The sequence below is a fragment of the Balaenoptera ricei genome, chromosome 2, assembly GCF_028023285.1.
Source record: "Balaenoptera ricei isolate mBalRic1 chromosome 2, mBalRic1.hap2, whole genome shotgun sequence".
Lineage (NCBI taxonomy): Eukaryota > Metazoa > Chordata > Mammalia > Artiodactyla > Balaenopteridae > Balaenoptera > Balaenoptera ricei.
The window spans coordinates 14,473,278-14,495,482 of record NC_082640.1 but is presented as its reverse complement, the minus strand read 5'-3'; the positions used below and the strand labels follow the sequence as shown (position 1 = coordinate 14,495,482).

General features: G+C 45.1%; 1 protein-coding gene across 2 annotated transcripts in view; it reads right to left on the bottom strand.

The window, feature by feature from the left end:
* Positions 1–18,386, bottom strand: part of NEBL (nebulette) — a 337,194-nt gene extending 318,808 nt beyond the window's left edge. The window contains exons 1-2 of one of the 2 annotated variants that reach the window (XM_059911283.1): positions 18,177–18,386; positions 16,805–16,899 (exon numbers count right to left, since the gene is read on the bottom strand). In XM_059911283.1, coding sequence (XP_059767266.1) covers positions 16,805–16,899; positions 18,177–18,245 — 164 coding nt within the window. In that variant the 5' untranslated portion in view covers positions 18,246–18,386. Of the gene's footprint in view, positions 1–16,804; positions 16,900–17,306; positions 17,357–18,176 lie in introns of those variants that run through there. The other variant, XM_059911277.1, reaches the window with a different exon arrangement.
* Positions 18,387–22,205: the final 3,819 nt, after the last annotated feature.

The following is a 22,205-nucleotide window of genomic DNA, read 5'->3' as shown; positions in this document are numbered from 1 at the left end:
TTTTGCAGATAATTTCTCAAAGAGAACAGGCAATAATGAGTATAACTGATGCTTAGATGGTATCAACTCTGTCAACTGTTTACACAGATTATCTGATTTATTCCTCACAGTAAACAGAAGAGGTAGTAAGTGTTATTATTATCATCAACTGAGGCACAGCCTCATTTGGCAGATGGGCTGACAGGACATCATTTTACAGATGAGGGACCAGAGGCAGAGCCAGGGGAAGTAACTAACGCAGCTGAGCGCCCGAGTCCATCTCGTAATTGTCCCACCACATCTTCTCTTGTCATCAAGGGCCAGGGGACCACGATTTCAATTCCAGGACCTCGTCCACAGGGCCTTCTCAGGACTGTACGATGCCATTCATCTGGGTCTAGAGAGTCCAACTTCTTTTATTACCATGAAGAATGCCTTGATGTTTTCTTCCTAACCTTACCCTCCTGGCTTTTACTTTAATTTCTTGATGATGTTTATGGGTCTTTTCTACTTTTAAATATCTTCTTCTTCATTGAAAGGAGGAAAGCTAACTAGGAAGCGAATATTTCTACTTTTTTCTGTGTCATTTTTTATTATCCCAGCATCTTCCCCAAGCTTAAGTTCACCTTTTTTTCTCAGAACATGAGTGCTCTCAAAACTCTTTCGTCGTGAGAATTTTTCACAAGCCATGGCTCATGTCGGCCTTTAGCTTTCCTGACCCTAATCTCACTGTGTGTGCATTTTTGATTTCTCAGTTTCCCATCCTTTAAACTGTGTGTCGTACTAGTCGGAGCTCGGAAGGCTCCAGGGGGTGGTGCCCTATGCTGTTTTTTTGTCTTTTGGTTTTTGTCTTAAGAGGTATTCCTCATTTTCTCCCTCACTGGAATAATTAACATGTTTTCTATCAGAACTGTACATTTCAAAGTTTTCTACCTAGTGGAGGCCCCTTTCTTTTTATTCCTTCTTTTGTTTATTCAGTAAATCTTTATGAAAGGTCGATTGTGCGCCAAGGACTGCTCCAGCCCCTGGAAACACACGCAAAACTGAACTCATACATGGCTCCTGTCTCACAGAGTTTCTCATAACCCGGGGCTCCCTGAACACACACACCCCCTTTGCTGCTCGCACACTGAACAGGTGTCCTGAAGTCTGGGATGTGGTGGGACCAGCCATCCCCCCTGTCACTCTGATGAACTTCAAGGTAGTGAGACCACTTGCTCTAAAATCCTCACAACCACTGCATCTCCAACCCACGCTTCCTCATTTTCCATGTTCAGTCCGAAGCAGCTTGAAAACAACAGAACTGTATACAAAAGCAAAGTGAAAAATCAACTGACATTCTTTTTTTTTTTTTTTTTTAAATTTATTTATTTATTTATTTATTTTTGGCTGTGTTGGGTCTTCGTTTCTGTGCGAGGGCTTTCTCTAGTTGCGGCGAGCAGGGGCAACTCTTCATCGAGGTGCGCGGGCCTCTCACTATCGCGGCCTCTCTTGTTGTGGAGCACAGGCTCCAGACGCGCAGGCTCAGCAGTTGTGGCTCACGGGCCTAGTTGCTCCGCGGCATGTGGGATCTTCCCAGACCAGGGCTTGAACCCGTGTTCTCTGCATTGGCAGGCAGATTCTCAACCACTGCGCCACCAGGGAAGCCCTGACATTGTCTTTTAAACTTTCAGCCGCTGTCTCGGTAAAGCCTCCCTTTACACGGCATCCAGCCTCTGTGCCACAGTGTAAGTATGTGGAGAAACCACTAGTTATCTTTTCCATCCACGTACATGGCCCCGGTCTGCCCTGAGTTGGTTTCTCCTTCATTTTCAGCCTCTTCCAAATGTTCTCCATCACTTGTTCCCCTTCCGGTTTCTTTCCTTCTATACATGGACCCGCTTATGAGATCTGTTTCTTCTTTAGCACCGCAAAGCCTCTCCGCCACCAGGGTTTACTGATCAGCCTGTCCTGTCCCCACCACACACCGGTCACATCTCTGGACCCTATGAACCATCGTTAGTGTCTATGCTTCGGTACGGATGGCCGAGACCATCAGTATTCCCCTGCTGGTATCTTCTGAGGATTACTTGATCTTTCCTCCATCCTCCACTCAGGTACTTCTTTTTTTTTTTCTCTTTATCTTGTTCAACAGACTTTATTGTCAAGAGTGAAAACTGTTTCATAGTTGTCTTTACATCCCTCAGAATTTTGTGTATGATTGCCTTGCATTTGATCTGAGTTCCACAAATATTTGTTTAGTTGAATTACCCAAGTTCACTGTGAGGCCCCATGTTTACATTCTTTAGATGAAACCCCCCCCAGAAAACCTAAAGCAATAGTGATAAACACTGAACTGAATACAGATTCTTTATCCTCAAATAGAATACAAGGGGGTGTCACCAAACTGTAAATTTAACTTCTACAGAGTCTGCCCTTAGAGTGAACACCATACATAGCATCCCAGCACCATTTTCTCACTGGAGCTTTCCCCATCCCTCCCCTCTTGGTCAAAGTAGAAAGACATTTGGACATGGTGAGTGGGTAACGCACCACAGATCTGGATGTGTTTGATTCTAGAAATAAGTCACAAATGTAGGCAAAGTTTTACCTGAAGAGACATGGAGAGAAAAAAAACAATAGTTTCTACATACTGAGAACTCGTAGGTACAAGGTGCTGTGCTGAATTCTCTATAAATAACGAGCTCTACTATCACTGCGCCTCCTATTTACAGATAAGGACAGATGAGGAAACTGTGACAAAGAACTCTTGAGTAACTCTCCCCAGCTAGTGAATGGCAGGGTTGGGATCTGAGGTCAGGCCATCTGGCTCCAGAGTCATTACTCTCTGTGCTGTGCCACCTCTTCAAAATGATTGCTAACCTTTCCTCTTCTTTTCAATTTTTTATTTTTATACAGTTTCTAAAGGTTATTTTCCATTTACAGTTACCACAAAATATTAGCTATATTCCCCATGTTGTACAGTACATCCTTGAGCCTATCTTACCCTCAAGAGTTTGTACACTCAGGTCCTTCTTTTATGTTACCACCTTTTTTCTCTTAGGGAATTAATTTTTAAATCCTGAGTAGCACCCTCTCCTGACCCACCAGTCTGCACCAGAGAAAGACGCCAGCATTAGGAGGCTTTCTATCAAATAAAGGACTGTTGTATCCTGTTCAGCATAAATGTGCTTTTAAAGCCAATCCACACATGTTTATTCAGTGGCTCTTACATACCCATCACTGCAGAAAGAGAAAACAAACTGCTTTTCTTTCAACATCTGTCAAACTGCCATTATACAGGACACTTCCTGGCCAGCAGCCCCCATGTCCAAATTATAGGTACTTTCACTGACCGCTCAGCCCCTCGGGTACATATGACACAAGAGGAACACAAATAAACCAGCTTCCTCACTCCTGGCCAATTAAACCTGACGTTACGTAACTACCATAGAAAAAATAAAAATAAAGACCACAGAGGCAAACCTTCTAAATAGGATTTTCCTTGTTTAGCAGCCTCTGAGGAAGAACTGTTCTAATATGGTGTTTCTATTCCTGACAGGAATAATCCTTAATTATTATGTGCCTTAAGCATCTAGACATTTTAAAATAGAATTTGACTTAACATTAAGAAAATCAGGGACTTCCCTGGTGGCGCAGTGGTTAAGAGTCCACCTGCCGGTGCAGGGGACACAGGTTCGAGCCCTGGTCCAGGAAGATCCCACATGCCGCGGAGCAACTAAGCCCGTGCGCCACAACTACTGAGCCTGAGCTCTAGAGCCCGCGAGCCACAACTATTGAGCCCGTGTGCCACAACTACTGGGGCCCGCGCGCCTAGAGCCTGTGCTCTGCAACGGGGGAAGCGACCGCGATGAGAAGCCCGCGCACTGCAACGAAGAGTAGCCCCCGCTCGCCGCAACTGGAGAAGGCCCGCGTGCAGCAACGAAGACCCAACGCAGCCAACAATAAATACATTAATTAATTAAAAAAAAAGAAAATCAGATAACTACGTCAGTGACAACAGCGAAGACTTTAGCACAGTGAGAGAGAGCGAGCGCTCGCTCTGGCGTGGGGGATGGGGATGGGGAGGAGGAGGAAGCACAGAGCCTGCTGAGTTGTTTCGGAAGTTCTGGAAATCTGGGAGAAAAGACAGGATTGAAGAAAGTCACTAAAGAAAATTAAATTCTTCCGTAAGAGAATGTAAAGACTTTTCATTTCTCAGGGATTAATGCATTAATCCCTGATTACATTTGTTTCAGGAAATAAATAAATCATACTTATTTCTGGGAAAAAATATATGGATAGGCAAGTGAATGGCTACATGGCCTGATGTCTAAAGCACAGGAGTTCGTCCTGAGACTTTTGAAAAACATAGTTGTAACAAAGTGATTTTACCTACTCCCTCTGTAGACAACATTACTCTTGTCATCTTTTGTTTGGCTGCATGTCAGTGACCAATAATCTAGCTATAAACGTCAATATTTCCACCTATCAGAGGAAGTGGTAGCTATTGTTCATGTGTATTGTCAGCCCAAGCATGGCTAGCTCCGCTGGGACCACCACACGGATCCTCATGGAAAGAAAGTCTGTTCCTTCCTGTTGCGTCTGCTCTCTCAGTGAGGGACGCCTGAGGCTGAGCTGCACCCCCAAGAGAGCTGCTGGGCAGTGGGCTCTATGGGGGGACACTCACCAAGCACATGGTAGGCGCCATGGTGTACAAAGGTGATTGGGACCGTTCCTGCCCTCAAGAATGTAATCTGCTGATAGGGAAGACTTGCTTATTTAAAAAAGAAGAACAATCTAGAGAGTTATATCAAGGATCCTTCCATAAATAGGTCCTCCCACCCACCTCCTGCGTGCAGGCTGTCAACCATTTATATGCCTCACCCAACTTCTACTGATTGACAACATAGACATGGTGGGTTTAGATCGTCATTCTTGTCATAATGGGATATGAAGGTTCATGATATGAAAGGGAGGCACTGTCTCGACGAAGCAAACAAGACATCTGATGAGGACAGTGAGAAGCAGGCCTGTTGTATGATCATGAATTTGACTAGCTTTAGTCCCTGGTTCCTGCAATCTACTCTAAATAGTTGGAATTTCCCTAGAGGAAATATCTTTGATATTCATGAGCCCCAGGGTCCATATCTGAGTTGTGCTAACAAGATGCTCAGGGTGGGGCTGGCCACTCCAGGAATCATGGGATTAGAGGGTTGGAGCTTTGAGTCGGGTGAGGTAAGTGGACCTCCTCTAGGGAGGGGAGAGGGGATGAAGTCTGAATAATCTGAGTCATCACACCTGCACAATGAAACCCCATTAAAAACTCTGGACACCAAAGCTCCAGATTTGGCGGAGATTCCTGGTTTGTGACCGCATGGACGTGTTGGGAGGGAGGGAGGGAGACCCCTCCTGATTCCACAGGGTGAGGGCAGGGAAGCTCCATGTCCAGGACCCTCCCAGACCTGGTCCTACGTGTCTCCTCACATGACTGGTCCTGCCTTATGTCCTGTATGATAAAACAATAATCTTAAGTATAGGACTTTCCTGAGTTCTGTGAGTCGTTCTAGGAAACTGTCAAATCTGAAGGGGTTGTGGGACCCCCTCCCCAAATTTGTAGCTAGTTGGTCAGAAGTGTGGTTGTCCTGTGGACACCTGAACTTGCAGTGGCATCTGAAGCAAGGGCTGTCTTGTTGGGGACTGCACCCTTCACTCATGGAGTGGTTAGTGTCAGAATTGCACTGCAGCACTGCAACCCCCATTCTCGATTCCTGAAACACAAGCCAGAAATAATCCCTTTAGAAGCAAAGCTCAGCTGACTTGACTTCCCCACCCTCAACCCAGCTCCAACCTCAGGCTAAGAACTTCCATGGTCCAATCTCAGCAGGAAACCACCTTGAATGGGAAGACAAACACAGTTCTAGTACAAGGCAGGCTTTTTGATTAAGTGATATAACTGAAATATAAAAACTACAATGGGCACACAGAGAAAGAGTCCAGTAATTGACTGAGAGATTCAGAACGGCTTCACAAAGGTTGCCATGGCTGTGTGCCTTAAAGATGAAAGCAATTTTAAAACAAGGGAGGATAGGATGGCTTAAGAACAGTGTAAGGAAAGAGTTAAATCACTGTGTCAAGTTTAACAACAATGAATATCCTATCTAACTTTTATTACCTCCTTATTGTGGCTAAACTTATTATTTTGATATTCCAATGAATCCTTAAACCTATGAGGTAGAGTCTATTATGATACCCATTTTACAGGTGAGGCTACTGAGACTTCGGTTAGGAAACCTGATGAAGGCATCAGAGCTGGCAGTCCAGTGTGGCTGGAGAGGAGGGTGAAAGGAAGTGGATAAAGTATGAAAAGCCCTGAGTATCTATCAGAAACCCAATTTTTTTCTTCTGTAGGCAGTGGGGAGCCATCAGAGGTGTGTGCATAAGGGCAATAATATGACCAGAACTGTGGTTTCAAAAGAGAAACTGCAGTGGCAGGAAAAGCATTCAAAAAGAGAAAGACTAGAACAGGGAGACCAGGTAGGGGATGATGGTCAGATCACTGGCCAAACAGGATGAGAGCCGGAAGCAGGGTGAGGACTGAGGGAATGAACATGTGGGGATGGGGAAGGAGGACAAGGACGTCTAGAAGATGACAGAGATACACAGGGCTCTGGGTGGATGATCGGAAGAGCAGCCAGGAGGAGATAGTGCAGGTATCCAAACAGACCATCAAAAATGCATCTGGGGACCTCCCTGGTGGTCCAGTGATAAAGAATCCGCCTTCCAATGCAGGGGACACGGGTTCGATCCCTGGTCGGGGAACTAAGATCCCACATGCCGCTGGGCAACTAAGCCCGAGCGCCACAACTACCGAGCTCGCCCACCTCAACTAGAGCCCACATGCTGCAAACTACAGAGCCCACGCGCCCTGGAGCCCACGTGCCACAACTAGAGAGAGAAAACCCGCACGCCACAACTAGAGAGAATTCCGCACACCGCAATGACGAGCCCACGATGCAATGAAAGATCCCACATGCTGCAACTAAGACCCAATGCAGCCAAGAAAATAAAGAAAATAAATGAATAAACATACATCTGTTTATGTCTTTCTGTACTGATGTGTGCATTTACTGCACCATTCTTTTTTTTTTTTAACACCTTTATTAGAGTATAATTGCTTTACAATGGTGTGTTAGTTTCTGCTGTATAACAAAGTGAATCAGCTATACATATGCATATATCCTCAAATCTCCTCCCTCTTGCGTCTCCCTCCCATCCTCCCTATCCCACCCCTCTAGGTGGTCACAAAGCACCAAGCTGATCTCCCTGTGCTATGCAGCTGCTTCCCACTAGCTATCTATTTTACATTTTGTAGTATATATAAGTCCATGCCACTCTCACTTTATCCCAGCTTACCCTTCCCCCTCCCCGTGTCCTCAAGTCCATTCTCTACATCTGTGTCTTTATTCCTGTCCTGCCCCTAGGTTCTTCAGAACCTTTTTTTTTTTTTAGATTCCATATATATGTGTTAGCATATGGTATTTATTTTTCTCTTTCTGACTTACTTCACTCTGTATGACAGACTCTAGGTCCATCCACCTCACTACAAATAACTCAGTTTCATTTCTTTTTATGGCTGAGTAATATTCCATTGTATATATGTGCCACACTGTTCTTGATGCTCCCGCGCGCTGCCTGAATTTGGTGGAGTTCACACTCTTGATGCAACAACAGATAGCGAAGTCAGATTTCAAGATGGAATTCAATGTTGGCGGGCAACCAATTAACTCCACACCCCACATCTCTGGCCCTAGGCTGCACACGGCCATCCCACGCCTCCACGCTCTCTGTGTGGTTGACCGGCGCCTGCTCTGGATGGGTAATGAGCATCAGAGGAGCCCATCAAGGATTTTTGTCTAAATGACTTTTCAGACTGCCGAGCTGAAGCAGAAGTATACCAGGCCACTGGTCTACAAATAGGTCTGAGGCTATTCAAAAGTACACACATCGAACTAAGTTTTCTTCTAGCTCCTCCCAGGATTTGCCGGGAATGAGTCAACAGAGTGTGGAAAAGTAAACAGAAGCTGAACACAACGTGACTCCCTCAAGGACCCCACTAAGAAAAACACACAGCTGACCACAGATTAAAATTAATGCAGGGTTTCCAGTGCTGGAATAAATGATCCTTGCCATTCAAACCTGGTCCTTCCCACAATTTCCTGTTTTCTGGTTATGTCTGTGCCCTACGTCTAGGTTCGACGAGAGAGGCTGTGGAACCGTTTGATTCATTAGCAGAACTTTAGAATCAATAATCATCCTTCTACCAAGTCCTCAAAATGTTCTGGGCACTCAGCTCATAAATATTATTCTAGCTCCCACTTCCCACACTGCAAAAAGCCTAGCTCTTCCTAATAACGCTGACTAGAGGAGAACGAAACAGAAAGGAAAAGAAAAGAAATTCGACTTCCCGTTCCTCTGGAGACGGAGCTTTGAGGGGGCCCTGAATCTCTGGAGGACAAGGTTGTCATGTGTGGGTATGTCTGCTTCCCTCTCACTCCTGACATTCCCAGGAACCACTCATCCTTTAAAGCACTCATCTGAAAACGTTTAAAGAAGACATACCAAAATGCACTCTTACACAGGTCCCTGACACATAATCAATACCCTTTTAAGCACACACATCTGTATCCTGCATTAACCTTGCATCTCACCATAATTTAGGAGATATTGCTGTGCTCCATCTCCAAATGTTTTCTAATCTGACATCACTCTGTAACAGACAGATCATCATAAAGACACGGAAACATTTTCAAATGTGGCGGAACTCAGGACATGATTTGTAAATACAGTCTTCTACAATTTCAAAGGATACTAAAATTCATTCGATGTCATCAATGGTTCAATAGGTAGCTGAGAATCAGATCATTTTGCATATACACTGGAACTTTTTTATTTGGTTCAAATAAAGTGTCTCCTTCCCTCACTTTCAATCATCCAGTTTTAACAAAACAAAAAACAACTGTCATCCTCCCACATCAGATCTGTGTGCAAAAGGTCTAATTTTTTCTAGGCAGTACGTAACCAAAAAGTCAGAAAGGCAGATTATAACTGATGCAAACTAGAATCCCTACATATCACAATATCCTCCCATAGAAATGGTTGCCTGTAACATTTTCTCCTCTCTTTAAGGGGGAGATATGAGACAACAGCTTTCAATTTATTATAAATAAGGGAGGGGACTAACATTTGGGTACTAACAGGTGTCATTTGATGTGCTGAGTCTTACACATATTTCCCCCTTTTCATTTCTATAAAGTTCCTCTTAGGTAGAAATTATCCCGTTTTACAGATTATAATTAAACTCAGAAGAAACTAAATGAGCATCCATAAAGAATCTTTTAGAAAGGTATCATATTTTGAAACCAAGCCTGTAAGCAGTGAAAGGAAATTCCACCACGTTCACTTTGTTTTTATTTATTTACTTATTTATTTATTGGCTGCGTTGGGTCTTCGTTGCTGCACACGGGCTTTCTCTAGTTGCGGCGAGCGGGGGCTACTCTTCGTTGCGGTGCACAGGCTTCTCATCGTGGTGGCTTCTCTTGTTGTGGAGCACAGGTTCTAGGCGTGCAGGCTTCAGTAGCTGTGGCACACGGGCTCAGTAGTTGTGGTTCACGGGCTCTAGAGCACAGGCTCAGTAGTTGTGGCGCACGGGCTTAGTTGCTCTGTGTCATGTGGGATCTTCCCGGACCAGGGTTCGAACCCATGTCTCCTGCATTGGCAAGCGGATTCTTAACCACTGCACCACCAGGGAAGCCCAGCACGTTCACTTCGGATTGGCAAAGGCAAGCCTACTCCTTCAGTGGGAAGACTTTACTCCTTGGTATTCAGACCTGGTGAAGCTTGGCCCCCAGACCACCATTCAGGCTCCACAACGCCTCTTCTCAAGCCAGCTCCTCTAGATGCCCAGCCTCAGAAGGAACTCAGCTGGCCCACATCCTGAACTTGGGGGGGAGGCAGGTACCACACTCTGAGCTGCAGCATAACCATCACACTCCCTGACGCAGCTAATCTCTATTGAGCGCTGACTGCCAGGCTCTGCGGAGATGGGGTGAGCAAGACAGATGCCCTCAGAGCCACCCTACGCTGGAAGAGGGTGCAGACAGGTAGGCTCGTGGTTCCTCCATAGGATGGTGAGGGCTCTGAGGGCTGAGCTGAGTCCTGAGGGACGGCTGGTGTGGGATAGGGTGTGGCTGGCACAGACAGAGAGAGCGAAAGCAGCGGCTGTCTGAATTCATGGACTTTCGGCATAGCGTCGTACAGGCCGGCAGCTCCCAATGCTCTGTGATGTGTGGGGCGTTAAGAATACGGAACTAAGCTAGTGCTTCTCAAACTTTTTTTGACCATATCTTCCAGCAAAAATATGTTTTACATCATGATGCAGTACACACATTACACATATAACTAGGAAAAGAACATTTGCCAAAACAATACTCTTTCCACTACTCAAACCCATTCTGATATTGTCTCTCTTCTTTCTCTCTCTTTAAGTTCTAGATACAACCCTCGAATGGGTGGCAACCCATAGTGTGAAAAATACTGGTATAAACCTTTTAATAGGCATGACTGTCATTTCTTTGATACATAGTTGACCCTTAAACAACATGGGTTTGAACCGTGCAGGTCCACTTATACACGGATTTTTTTTAATAAATACTACAGTACAACCCGATGCCTGGTTGCTTGAATCCGAGGATGTGGAACCACAGAGGCAGAGAGGGCCGACCGTGGACTTGAGCAGCCTCGGATTTTGGTATCCGAGGGACGGTCCTGAAACCAATCCTTCATGGATACTGAGGAACTTCTTCTTCTGCCTTTTACCCTCCTTTTCTTCCTTCACCCCTCAAAAAAGTACCGCCGAGGAAATAAGAACACTACAGTTTCCTGAAGGTCTGTTATGTGCCAGGAACTGGGCTGGAACCTTGACATGCCCTGTCTCATTCATCCTCACATGGCCCTGCAGGTTAAGCATTACTATTCCCATTTTACAGATGAAAAAGCTGAAGCTCAGTGATCAAGAGACCCGTTCAGTAGACCATGACGGAGCCAGGATTTGAATCCAGTTCTGTCTTGCTTCAAATCTCCAATCACCCTACTGTGCCTTTCATGAAAAGTTCTTAAGTAATTAAAGCTAACGTAATAGCAAGAATTTCCTAAGTCCCCTTGAGATAACTCAAGTCCTTGGAGTGTTATGGAACCAGGTTTGGGAGGCCTCAGCAGAGATAAGGGAAATATGAGGTGGAAAATATCTCAGGTTTCAATTTAATTTCCTTCCATGTCCTCTGAGTACCCCTTAGTAAAGGCACTTGTGGGGAGTCACCAACAGAGAAATGGTAAGTGAGAGCTACGGGGGGGCTGGCCTAGACAGTCCCCCTCAAGGCAGGCAGGCTGAACAGAGCTGCCTGTTCTGAGTGGCTCATGACCAGGAGCACCTTGCCCGGAATCTTCCAGGCTGTAGACAGTCCATACATATTCACAAAACGGAACGCTAACACAGGCAGAGCGAAAGTAAACACGGAGCATGGCTCCTGCTGGCTTATTTTTAAATTGGTCCAAAATTATGTTAAGCGAAACTATCTGTTGAGAAGGAAGCGTCTTTGGAAGGATAACTAAACGTATTTATAGCACAGACACTTGTGTTCTTTCAGCCCCCTAACTGAAGATACATTTGACACAGATACAAGGGATATTTAACGTGAGCAGGTCAGGACAAATGTTCAGCCCCCCCAAAAAATCTCTGCAAAAGTGACGATTTGGGGAAATTATTGGCAATGCTCCGCAAAGCGACTGCATCATAAACTGATCCTTCCCCTGACCTAAAAAAACTTGATGTTTGGCGACAGTACATTAACTGGCCAGTCATTGGCACTGCTATTTCTAAGGGATGATACTGCTGAGAGTACTTTAAGAACTGATGTATTTTCTACAAACACATAATAAATGCAATTCTGACACCTACAGTAAGTTAAATTATTTATTTGACAAATGGCCTTTAGGGTTTATATTCTTTGTGGGGCTTGCTGGGTAGCAATACATTTATAGTTTAACTTGGCATACCAACTCACATACAAATATGAGCTGTTTTTTGTCTAATCAGCTAGTGTTATTTTCCTAGCACCTCTTAGCAATACAAATATTGCCTAGTCCTCTTTTCTTTGCAAGTTCCATGATGGGAAAAAAATCCTGAACGTGCAAAAGAATCCATTGCCTGCTGATGAAACAGAAAGGCTTATGAAAACATGGCATGTCCTCAAGTAGGTCAGTTTGTTTTTAAATGTTTTAGTAGGGTACACTGCTGCATTAGGAACTAAATGTGTATCATGCCTAATCTTACATCTAGTGTGTACTATACTTTGATCATTCTATCAAAAGATCAAAATTTAAATATTAGGTAAATTATATTTTATACATGTTCTTTGCATGAAGTCAAACAGGAAACTTGTTTCTTCTCTAAACACACAAGAATATAAACAAGCAACATATTTAGACCGAAGAAAATACTCACTACTTCATTCCATTTAAAAAAATGCCCCCGGGTATCAATTAAAATAAAAAGCCTTTATGTTTTCTTAAAACAATCCTAAATGTCTGCTTGTGCTTTCAAATATTTTCAGCATATTTTAATATTTATTTTAAAGTTTCTTAAGTTAATTACATGTTATTTTTACAAGAAATGCTACGTAAATACTCTTCCTGAAAGCTCTAAGAGGTTATGTAAAACAACAGAAATGACAGCAGAAATTAAAGAACTGATATTGAATCGCCAATAATCAAAAGTTGCCATTTTCATAACAACTGAATGTAAAGTATCAACCTTAATTGGATCCTGTATTTTTTTTTTAAAAGCTATAAAAGACATCCTTAGGACAATGAGGGAAACGTGAATATGGACCAGATTTTAGAAGTTATTATGAAATTTTTGTTAATTTTCTGAAGTGTGATATTGGCTCTGTGATTCTTTAAGAAAAATATCCTTTTTCTTAGTACATGCACGAGGTCCTTTTTAAGAATGAAATATCTTGATGCGTGAAACCAGCTTGATGCCTGAAACTAACAAATGGTCCCAAAATAATAAATATATCTGTACATATACTAGATAAAAACATGAAGCAAATACTGCAACATGTTAATAAGAGTTACATCTCAGTGGAGAATATTCAGACGTTCATTGCATTATTCTTGTTAACTGTTTTGTATATGAAAATTTTCACAATAAAAAAGTTGCAGTGGGGGAAGAATAGTCGTTTTCATTTAAGCATGTATGTGTATTCACTCCTGAGCCAAACTAGGGGCAGATAAAATATTACTTTATATGGACACAGAATGTTTCATTTCCCAGTAGCAGTATACTTCAGAGAATCAATTTTCCACCACTGACCCAGAGAAATTATGGCAGCCCTTCCGGCCAAGATCACAGGGAACAGCTGACTGACACACACCACCTGATTTAGAGCAGAGGCATCAGGATCCCCAAACGGTAATCCATGCTGACCAGTGAATTGACATGCCAGCCTGCGCCCTTGGAAAAATAAGGGTGGAGAATAGGGGCCTTCCAGCATGGAACCTTTACAGCAGACAGAACCTGCAACTTTGCTAGGCTCGTTGTCTGGGAGACAGCATATCAAGCTGTGACATGAACGTAAAGCTAAATTAGACATTTAAACCATCGATTCTACTCATTCACCCACTAAAGATGGATTTCTGTCTTACCCTGTCTCTCTGCTCCATAAAGTGGACTACCATGTTCAACATTCAGCAAAAAAAAATCTGAGATGCTACTCCCAAAACTCAACTTAAATCTAATAACAAAGCACTAGAATTATATAAGAAATTTTAGAGAGAAAACCTGTAAGCATTCAATGTAGATATAACGAAAGTATTAAAAAAATAAGACTCAGACCTATGAAACAACATAGCAGGATGTTTCTTATCTACAAACAGAGGTTTTTTTGTTTTGGGGTCCAAATCTCAACAGTTCTGGGCACTAGTTCACTACGAAGTCAGAGGGCCAACCAGCCGTCCATGACTTGCTGCAGAATCTGATATTCTTTTTTAACTGGAGTGAACTGAAACTCAGCAGTAAGCATTGAACTTTCAAGTGGCCCGATGCAATCAAAGACTCCACTTCAGTTACACTTCTTTTTTCTGTACTTTTATTTTTATCATCTCTTTTTCTCCTTCAGTCAATGCTTTATCTGTATGTGTGTGTATATGTGTGTGCCCTGTGTGTGTGTGTATATATACATATGTTTATGTGTGTGTATATATATACACACACATAAACACATTATGCATACATATACACATATACATATATATTTGTTGCTGTCTTCTCCTTTTCTTTTTCCTGTCTTTCCTCTTCCTGTCTTTCCTCTTCCCCTCCCAATTCCTCCAGAGCCACCCAAAGGCATTGGTAAAACCTAGTTAAACTTCAGGCTGTGAGAATTGTAAGGTGGCCCCTTCATGTTCACACCCTGTGTAATCTCCTCCCCTTGAATCTGATCAGGACTTATGAGTATGATGGGATGGCCACTCCAATGATTAGGTTACCTATATGTTTGGCAAAGGTGAAGGGACTTTGATTATGTAAAGTCCCATAATCATTTGACTTTAAGTTAATCAGAAGGAAGATTGACCCAGGTGGGCCTGACTTAAGCAGGCAAGCCCTTTAAAAGATGATCTAGAGGTTAAGAGGTTTTCTCTCCTGTTGGCTTTGAAGAAGTAAACTACCATGGATTCTATAGCAGCAAGGAAATTAATTTGGCCAAAAACCACATGAGCTTGGAAGAGGACCCTGAGCCTCAGATAAGAACACAGCCCTGAGCAACAGCTTGACTGCAGCGCTGTGAAACCCTGAACAGAAAATCCAGCTTAAGCTATGTCTGTGCTCTCAACCCATGGAGACTGTGACATAATAGCTGGGTATTGCTTTATGCTGATACGTTTGTGATCATTTATTATGAAGCAATAGAAAATTAATACAGTATCCTATTTGGATTTTGTATTTAAAAGGGTAAACGCATACTGCACTTGCAATGCATGGGTTCATACAAACTTAATCACATTATTATAATTACCCCATCCTACTATGCATAATAGCAATTCTGAGTTTTATTCAGCTCAGGAAATAAAACTCCAGAACCTAAAAAAAAAAAAACAAAAAAAAAAACTTCAGGCTGTGAAGCTAGAAAGAATCCTGATGTGGCCCATGAAGCCTGATGGAATCAGGCCACAGGCTAGAAGAGTTATGGGAAGAATGGCTCACTTTCCTTTAACCAAAGAACAATCATCCTGTCTATGGGCTGTCGAGGGCCCTTTCCCTTCTAGGGACAGCTACCTGCCTTTGATCTTTAACCAGCCCTCTACACCTCTCTTTAAGAGAAGCAGGCAACCACGACACTGGGATCTCATTTATCGCTTGATGTTATTCTAGTAAGAGGCACGATACAGGAGAGCTGAAAACATCAATGGTTTGGGACTATCTGTGGACTTCACTCATCCAAATCATGAATTCTGTTCAATGCCACCATTTTCTGATTTCTTGAAAAGTTTCTGGTGTATTTGTAAGCACTAAGCTAGGACCGAAGGAAATACAAAGAGGTTTTTTTTTTTTTTTAGGTTATTCATCAGAGAGGTATGAGCACATTACATTCGTTTACCAAAAATTTACCGTCTATGAAAACTCACTCCCATGAGTGAAGCATGAATTAACCATGGACCCTCCATCTCCAGGAGACCTGAATAAACCTCTTTCCAAAACTCCAGGGAGAATGCATCTCTGGCAATGCTCCAGCCAGAAGGCGAGGGATCCTCTGCCGCCTCCAGGCTGGAGAAGCCCCCACAAGGGAACCAGGAAGAAGGCGGCTCAGCAATCAGGGCCAAGAGCCCACCGCTGAAAATAATCTGGGTGGGGGGATGCTCAAAAAGTGGGGAAACACACGGCGAGGGCGCCAAGGTAGCCATTTGGAAGCACTGAACAATGTTTACAATTTGCAGTCTCTAGGAGTGATCTGAGCCCCTTACCGAGGCTTATCCTCTCAATGCCTCAATTTCTTCATCTGACAAATGGGGAAAATAATAGTACTCCTCAAAGTCATAGGGTCTGTAATGATTAAATGAGTCAGTAATGCATAAAGTGCTTAGAATAGGGCCTGGCACATGATAAGCACTGCATAAATGCTACCTAATCGCTAGTATTATAGGCTGGAAGCATGCCAATGGAAAAGCCTACTAAAGAAAACTTACCTTCTTTAATCCCCACCGAGAGACCTACTACTAACCAGCTGGAAATACCCAGGTCTCAATTCTTTGGTTCCCTTTTTAAGATCCAGCATCTCTGGAGTGGTCTCAGCTAAAGCCAAAGGAGCAAGACTCCTTTCTCTAAGCAACGAGGTCCGGGCAGAAAATGCAGTACGGCAACATCATATGATAAAATGGAAACTGACATATGAATAAAATGCAAATCTATCTGACATGCATTTCAGAGCACAGGTGTTCTCAGTGTCTAAGTTCTGCAGCTTCTAACAAATGTCCCTAACTCTGCAACACTGTGAACCTCAAGAACTAACCTTCTGGTTGAAGACACACAAATTACCCTGCACATCAGAGAGACATAAATGCAATGAACTTCAACAAACTACATGGCCCCAAAGTATGTGGCATAAACAGGTAATTGGCCACTGCCACACCTGGGTGACACAGCAAGTCAATTCTCCAGAACAGGCGAATCCACTCACTTCCATGCTCTGCTGCTGGGCCGCACCTGGCACACTATGTTGACAATACTTACGCATTACAATAGGGCTTCTTTTCATAGCCTTTGTAGTTGTTCATGTTGAGAGCCATCTTGCAGACTTCACAATGGAAACATCCTTTATGCCAATACTGAAAAAAATAAATATTTAAAATTATAGTACAACGCCAGTTCTTTCCAGGATGGGTACAGAAAGGAGACCTTTTTTTTTTAGTGCATCACAAGTCCCCATGTCTGAAAATACTACAACAAAATGACTGTAGGTACCAGTGGCTGTTTGCCGACTTTCAGTTAAGTAAACAAAGCAGGCAGTTATTAAAATGGAGTTTTAAATGACTCTCCGCCACAACGTACAGACTCAGATGGAAGAAATGTCACGGGCTCTACCCGTGTTACACTTCTATGAGCAGCCAAAAAGGAATGCTGCGCTTGGTTAACGGAGAAATGGAGCCTGTGAAGTGGCCTCGAAAGGAAACCGAATCCAGTTCAAAGTGCCTAAACAACACTGTTTGTAACATCCCGATACACATGCGCTCACCGGAAGTCAGGCAACCCGAGGTGGCCGGAGACGCACTATGTTAAGTACCCCCGGCCCCCCCCCCCCATCCCTGTCCAGCTTCCACTAAATTGCGGGAAAGGCGGACTCTGTCTGGGATGACTGTAGGGATGACGGCGTGCTCTTATGAGGCATCTGTATGACCACACGCAAATTTCACAGGGACCGCCTCCGGCTGGGTTCAACTGTCAGTCGCTCAGGCTAGCGCCAGGGTCTGTCTCCCAGGCTGCTCAACTCCATCCACGCCCGGGAAGGGCAGGGAAGCAGGGCTGCGGGGGCCAGGATAGAGCCACTTCCTCTGGAATTCCCCAGGCGGGTGGATTAGCCCCCAGTGGGTCTGGCTCGCCGCGCTCAGCCCGGGCTCTCCGGCGGGGCTTATTCTTAGCAATGCGGCAGCGACCGCCCCACGACATGTTAATTACTATCTGCCTCTCCACCTCGCCGCCCTCACGCGAGGCGCTGAGGGCGGCGGGGCGGGGGGGGGGGGTGGTGAGGTGGCGATCCGGGCGGATCCTTGAGGTGGGCGTGCGGGGCAGTGAGGGGTCGCAGCGGAGGTGGGAAGCGCGCGGTTGGCCGAACTGCCCCTGGGGGCCCAGCCCGGGCCGCTCTCCTCCAGGCGCCCTCCGCAGCCGCTCTGCCGCCGCCCGCACCCCGACAAAAGCCTCTCCCGGTTCCAACATCACGATCGCCAAGCGTGCTCTCTGGCACTCCTGCGGGCATCTTGCTTCGCGTGCCCTCACCCGGGGCCAAGACACACAGACGCGCACACACACGCACAGACCCACTCTTCTCTTTCCATCCCAGATGCCAAAACTTCTCCGAGCAGGTGCAGCCCGGCGCCCCCTCGCTCACCTTATCCAGGCAGTTGACTTTCTCTGTGGGATACACGACTTTCCCGCAGCGGGCGCACTGGGGGTTCATTGTCGCGGTTCCCGGGGGCGGCGGCTGGGCGGAAGCGACGACGGCTGGGGGCTCCGAGGAGCCGCTGTGACATCCCCCGGCGAGCCCCGCACCGCCTCCTGGCAGGCGGGAGGGCGGCGCGGGCCGGGCGCCGGGGTCGGGCGTCGGCGCGGGGCCCGGGGCGAGCGGGCCGCGCGGCGCGCGGGGAGGCGGCGGGGGCGCGGGTGGGTTCGCGGCGGGGCCTGGCGCCGGGGGACGGCCGCGCTCTCGGGCTCGGCTCCGGCTCGGGCTCCGCGCCGCTCTCTCTGCGTCGCTCGCGCTCCAGGTACCGGTGACTCACACAGGCACTCGCTCCCGCCCCTCGCGCTCACTCGCTCCCCCGCCTCGCCGCCGCGGCGCAGGCCAAACCCACCAGCGCGCCCCGACCGAAGTGACAGGGAACGAGCACGTTGGGCCCCGGGGAGGGCGGGCGAAGCGGGGGAAGGGGGAGGGCAGACACACGGCAAGCTCCGCAGACCGCGCGGGCTGCGACCCGGAGGCCTGGAAGCGAGCCTCGCGCCGCTGCCGCAGCGGGGGCGGCCAGGTGGGCGGCGGCGGCGGCGGCGGCGGCGGGAGGGAGCGGTGGGGGTGAGAGGACGCGGGGCTGGGAGGGCTCAAACCCACGCACTCACTGCCCCCCTTCCTCCTGTCTCCTGCCCCGGCCGGTGCAGCCCCACTCCCAGGCAGACTGACGTTCCCGGTACCCAAAGGTCGCGCGGGGAGCGCGGGGCGGGGGTGCGCCCGCCCTCCTCCTCCCGGGCCCCGGGTCGCAGGCAGCGGCGCAGCAACGCCCGCGCAGCGCCCCGTCCCCGGGCGGAGGCTGGTCCGGACGCGCGCAGCGACGCGCTGGGGCCTGGGAACCCGGAGACTCACGTCGCCGCGGCGCCCCCGGCTGTGCCGCGCCGCTCCCACGGGCCTCCTCCCAGAGAAAGCGTCCCCCGTGTGCCTGCGCGAAGTCCTCGGACCCTGGATGGGAAGAGACGTCTCAAACTGGCTCCTCACCGCTGCACTTTTTATATCTGTTCTTGAAGAACGACTGGTCATTTTAGGCCCGAATCAAGCCTTTCCTGATTAACTAAACGGTCATCATTCGTTTTGCTGTGTGTGTGTGTGTGTGTGTGTGTGTGTGTGTGTGTGTGTGTGTGTGTGTGTATACACTGTAAATTTTTGCAATTAAACACCACAGGGTCTAGGAAAAGTTCTTCACCTCCATGAAGGGAATTACAAACTCATGGTCCTAACCGGAAGGGCCAGAAAATCAAGCTGAAGGCTGAGGGTAGGATACCAAACGGAGTAGGAATCGGTTTTTGGTTTTAATAAGGTTACTGGACTTGCTTTGTAAAAGCAGCAAAATGGAGCTACGCGGCCTCAGTTCAAAGCCCAACCCTGCCCTTACTGTCATGTGACTTTGTGCACATGACATACTTCGTGCATAGCCTCTCTATGCCTCAATTTTCACATCTGCAAAATGGGGATAACATAGCGCTACAAAACAGCTCCTGCTCTCCTAGTGTGAGGATTATATGAGTCAGCAGTTCTGAAGTGTTTCAACCTGCCTTGGCTCTTGTTAAACGCTGCGGAAGTGTCAGCGAGGATTATCATTGGCCGGTTGTAACAAATAAGCAAACACATTCCGTTGCTAGCACACAGATTAAGACTCAGTAATGCCACATAGCAACTACTGTAACAAATATTAGTCGTTTTTTTAAAAAATCATAGCTGCAGCCTTTCATGAAAAAAGAAAACTACTGATTTCTGAGCTCCTCAGGCAGGCTGCACTGATGAAATAACATTCATAATGAGGCTGTGCTGTTTGACTTTTCCAAAGAGATGATTTCTTAAAAAAGATCCATCCACCAATGCAGCAGCCTTTGAACCACTCTTTGCCTGTCTCACAAGCCCACCACAAAAGCAAATAAAACAATAATTTGCTGTCAGAGATGATCAGTTGTTTAAAAACACCCCAGAGCTAATTAGAAATGCTTAAGACCATGGGTGAAAGTGGAGGATTTTATGCTAAGTGAAACAAGCCAGGCAAATACTGCATGATGTCACTTACACGTGGAATCGTAAAGGGAAAAAAAAGGGGAAAAGTGGAACATAGAGTAAAAAGTGGTTGCCAGGGGCTGCGCAGTGAAATAGGGAGAGGTTGGTAAATGGGTACATTCAGTTATAAGATGAATAAGGTCTGAGGATCTTATATATAACATGGTGACTATAGTTAAGATGGTATTGTATAATTGAAATTTGCTAAGAGAGAACTTACATGTTCTCATTCAAAAAAAGGGAAAATATGAGCAGTGATGGATGTGTTAACTCCATAGGGGGATTCCTTTCACAATATATATGTACATCAAATCATTACATTGTACACTTTAAATATCTTACAATTTTATTTGTCAATTATACCTCATAAAATTGGGGAAGGGGAAGGACCTACATTGAATATTTATTAAAAAAAAAAAAAAGAAATGGCTGAGGAAAAAAGTATGTGATCACCTAGAAGACGGTAACTTTTTTTAGCACTTAGATCTTCATAAATGTAGATCATAAAAGATAGTCTAAAACTCCTATTGTCCTTTTTAAATGGTAAGCAAAAAGTTCTAAGGAGGCATGATGGTGATATGTGACATTTATAGCTGATTTATCAGATATTTTAACTAGGAATTATGTAACTTCCTAGCCAACCAGCACCTATCACAATGCCCAACACATAGTACATACTTATCAAATGTTTTTTGAAAGAAAGTATGAATAAGACGAATGAATTAAAATTGGAATTAACTATGGTGTTTTATTCTCTCAAAAGTAAACAGTGAATACTCAAGTTATATTTTCCTCTCAACTATGTTTTTCTTGCTAATTTTATTTTCTGCATTAAGCCAGCTTCTAAGTTTCTTAGTGCCATTTTACTGATGTAAGAAGAGTTTTAATACCATCTGTCTTTAAAGGGCTTCTTTATTTCAAAATTTAAAGAACTATAAACAGAGAATTGGCAGAAACCTGTCATCTGGTCCAGCCTTCCTCTTTCAAGCAGATGAATGATTTAATTATCCACTGGGGAGACCTTTTGCCCCTTTCATGTCTTTTTCACGTGACTAGTCTAGAAATCGGTCCTTATGGTTACTATACCCCAATATCTCTAATTAAATCCTTTTCTGCTGGCTTGGACATCCACAGATATAAAGAAAAACTTACCATCATGACCCTTATGAAAACATTTATAATACTTAAAAAATTAAAATTTTTCTTTAGTTAAAATTCCAAAATCTATTTACTTTTATTACCTCTGGGACCTATTTACATAGAACCTATTGAAGTCCCTATAATTACCCTTATTATTTAAGCTACATAAAAGGAACTCCAAATTAAAATCCTTAAAGAGTAATTAATATTACAAAAGGCCAAATAGTGGCTTTGACAAACAGAGGATGCAGAGTATGGTGGATTGTATTATTGGTTCACAATTTTTTGTTCCTTTCCAGCCTGGCAACACTTCCTGTAAGCAGAGTATATTTCCCCACTGCAGTAACTCTGAGCTTGGTCATGTTACTTCCCTTAGCCAATGGAATTTCAGAGGGCATGACTTATGTCATATCAGAGCAGAAGCTTTACAACATTTGCATGGTTTGCCTCTGTTCTCCCACCTCCTTGAGCCTTGGCACCTGGCTGTAAGAAGAGCATATCCCAGGGAGTGGCTGCTTCTTTGATTTTTGTCCAGGAATTTAAAGACCTGTCTAGCCAGTAAAGCCAAAATGAATTCAGTAAGTCCAATCATGCCCAGCAGAGCCACAGCAAGTCCACAACCCTCACATAATGGGAGTGAGAAATAATTGTTTCTGTGAGCCACTGAAATTTGGGGGGTTGTTCATTACTGCAGCAAAAGCCGACTGATACACCAATGATAGGAACTGAAGAGAAATGCTTTCCACTCATCACACC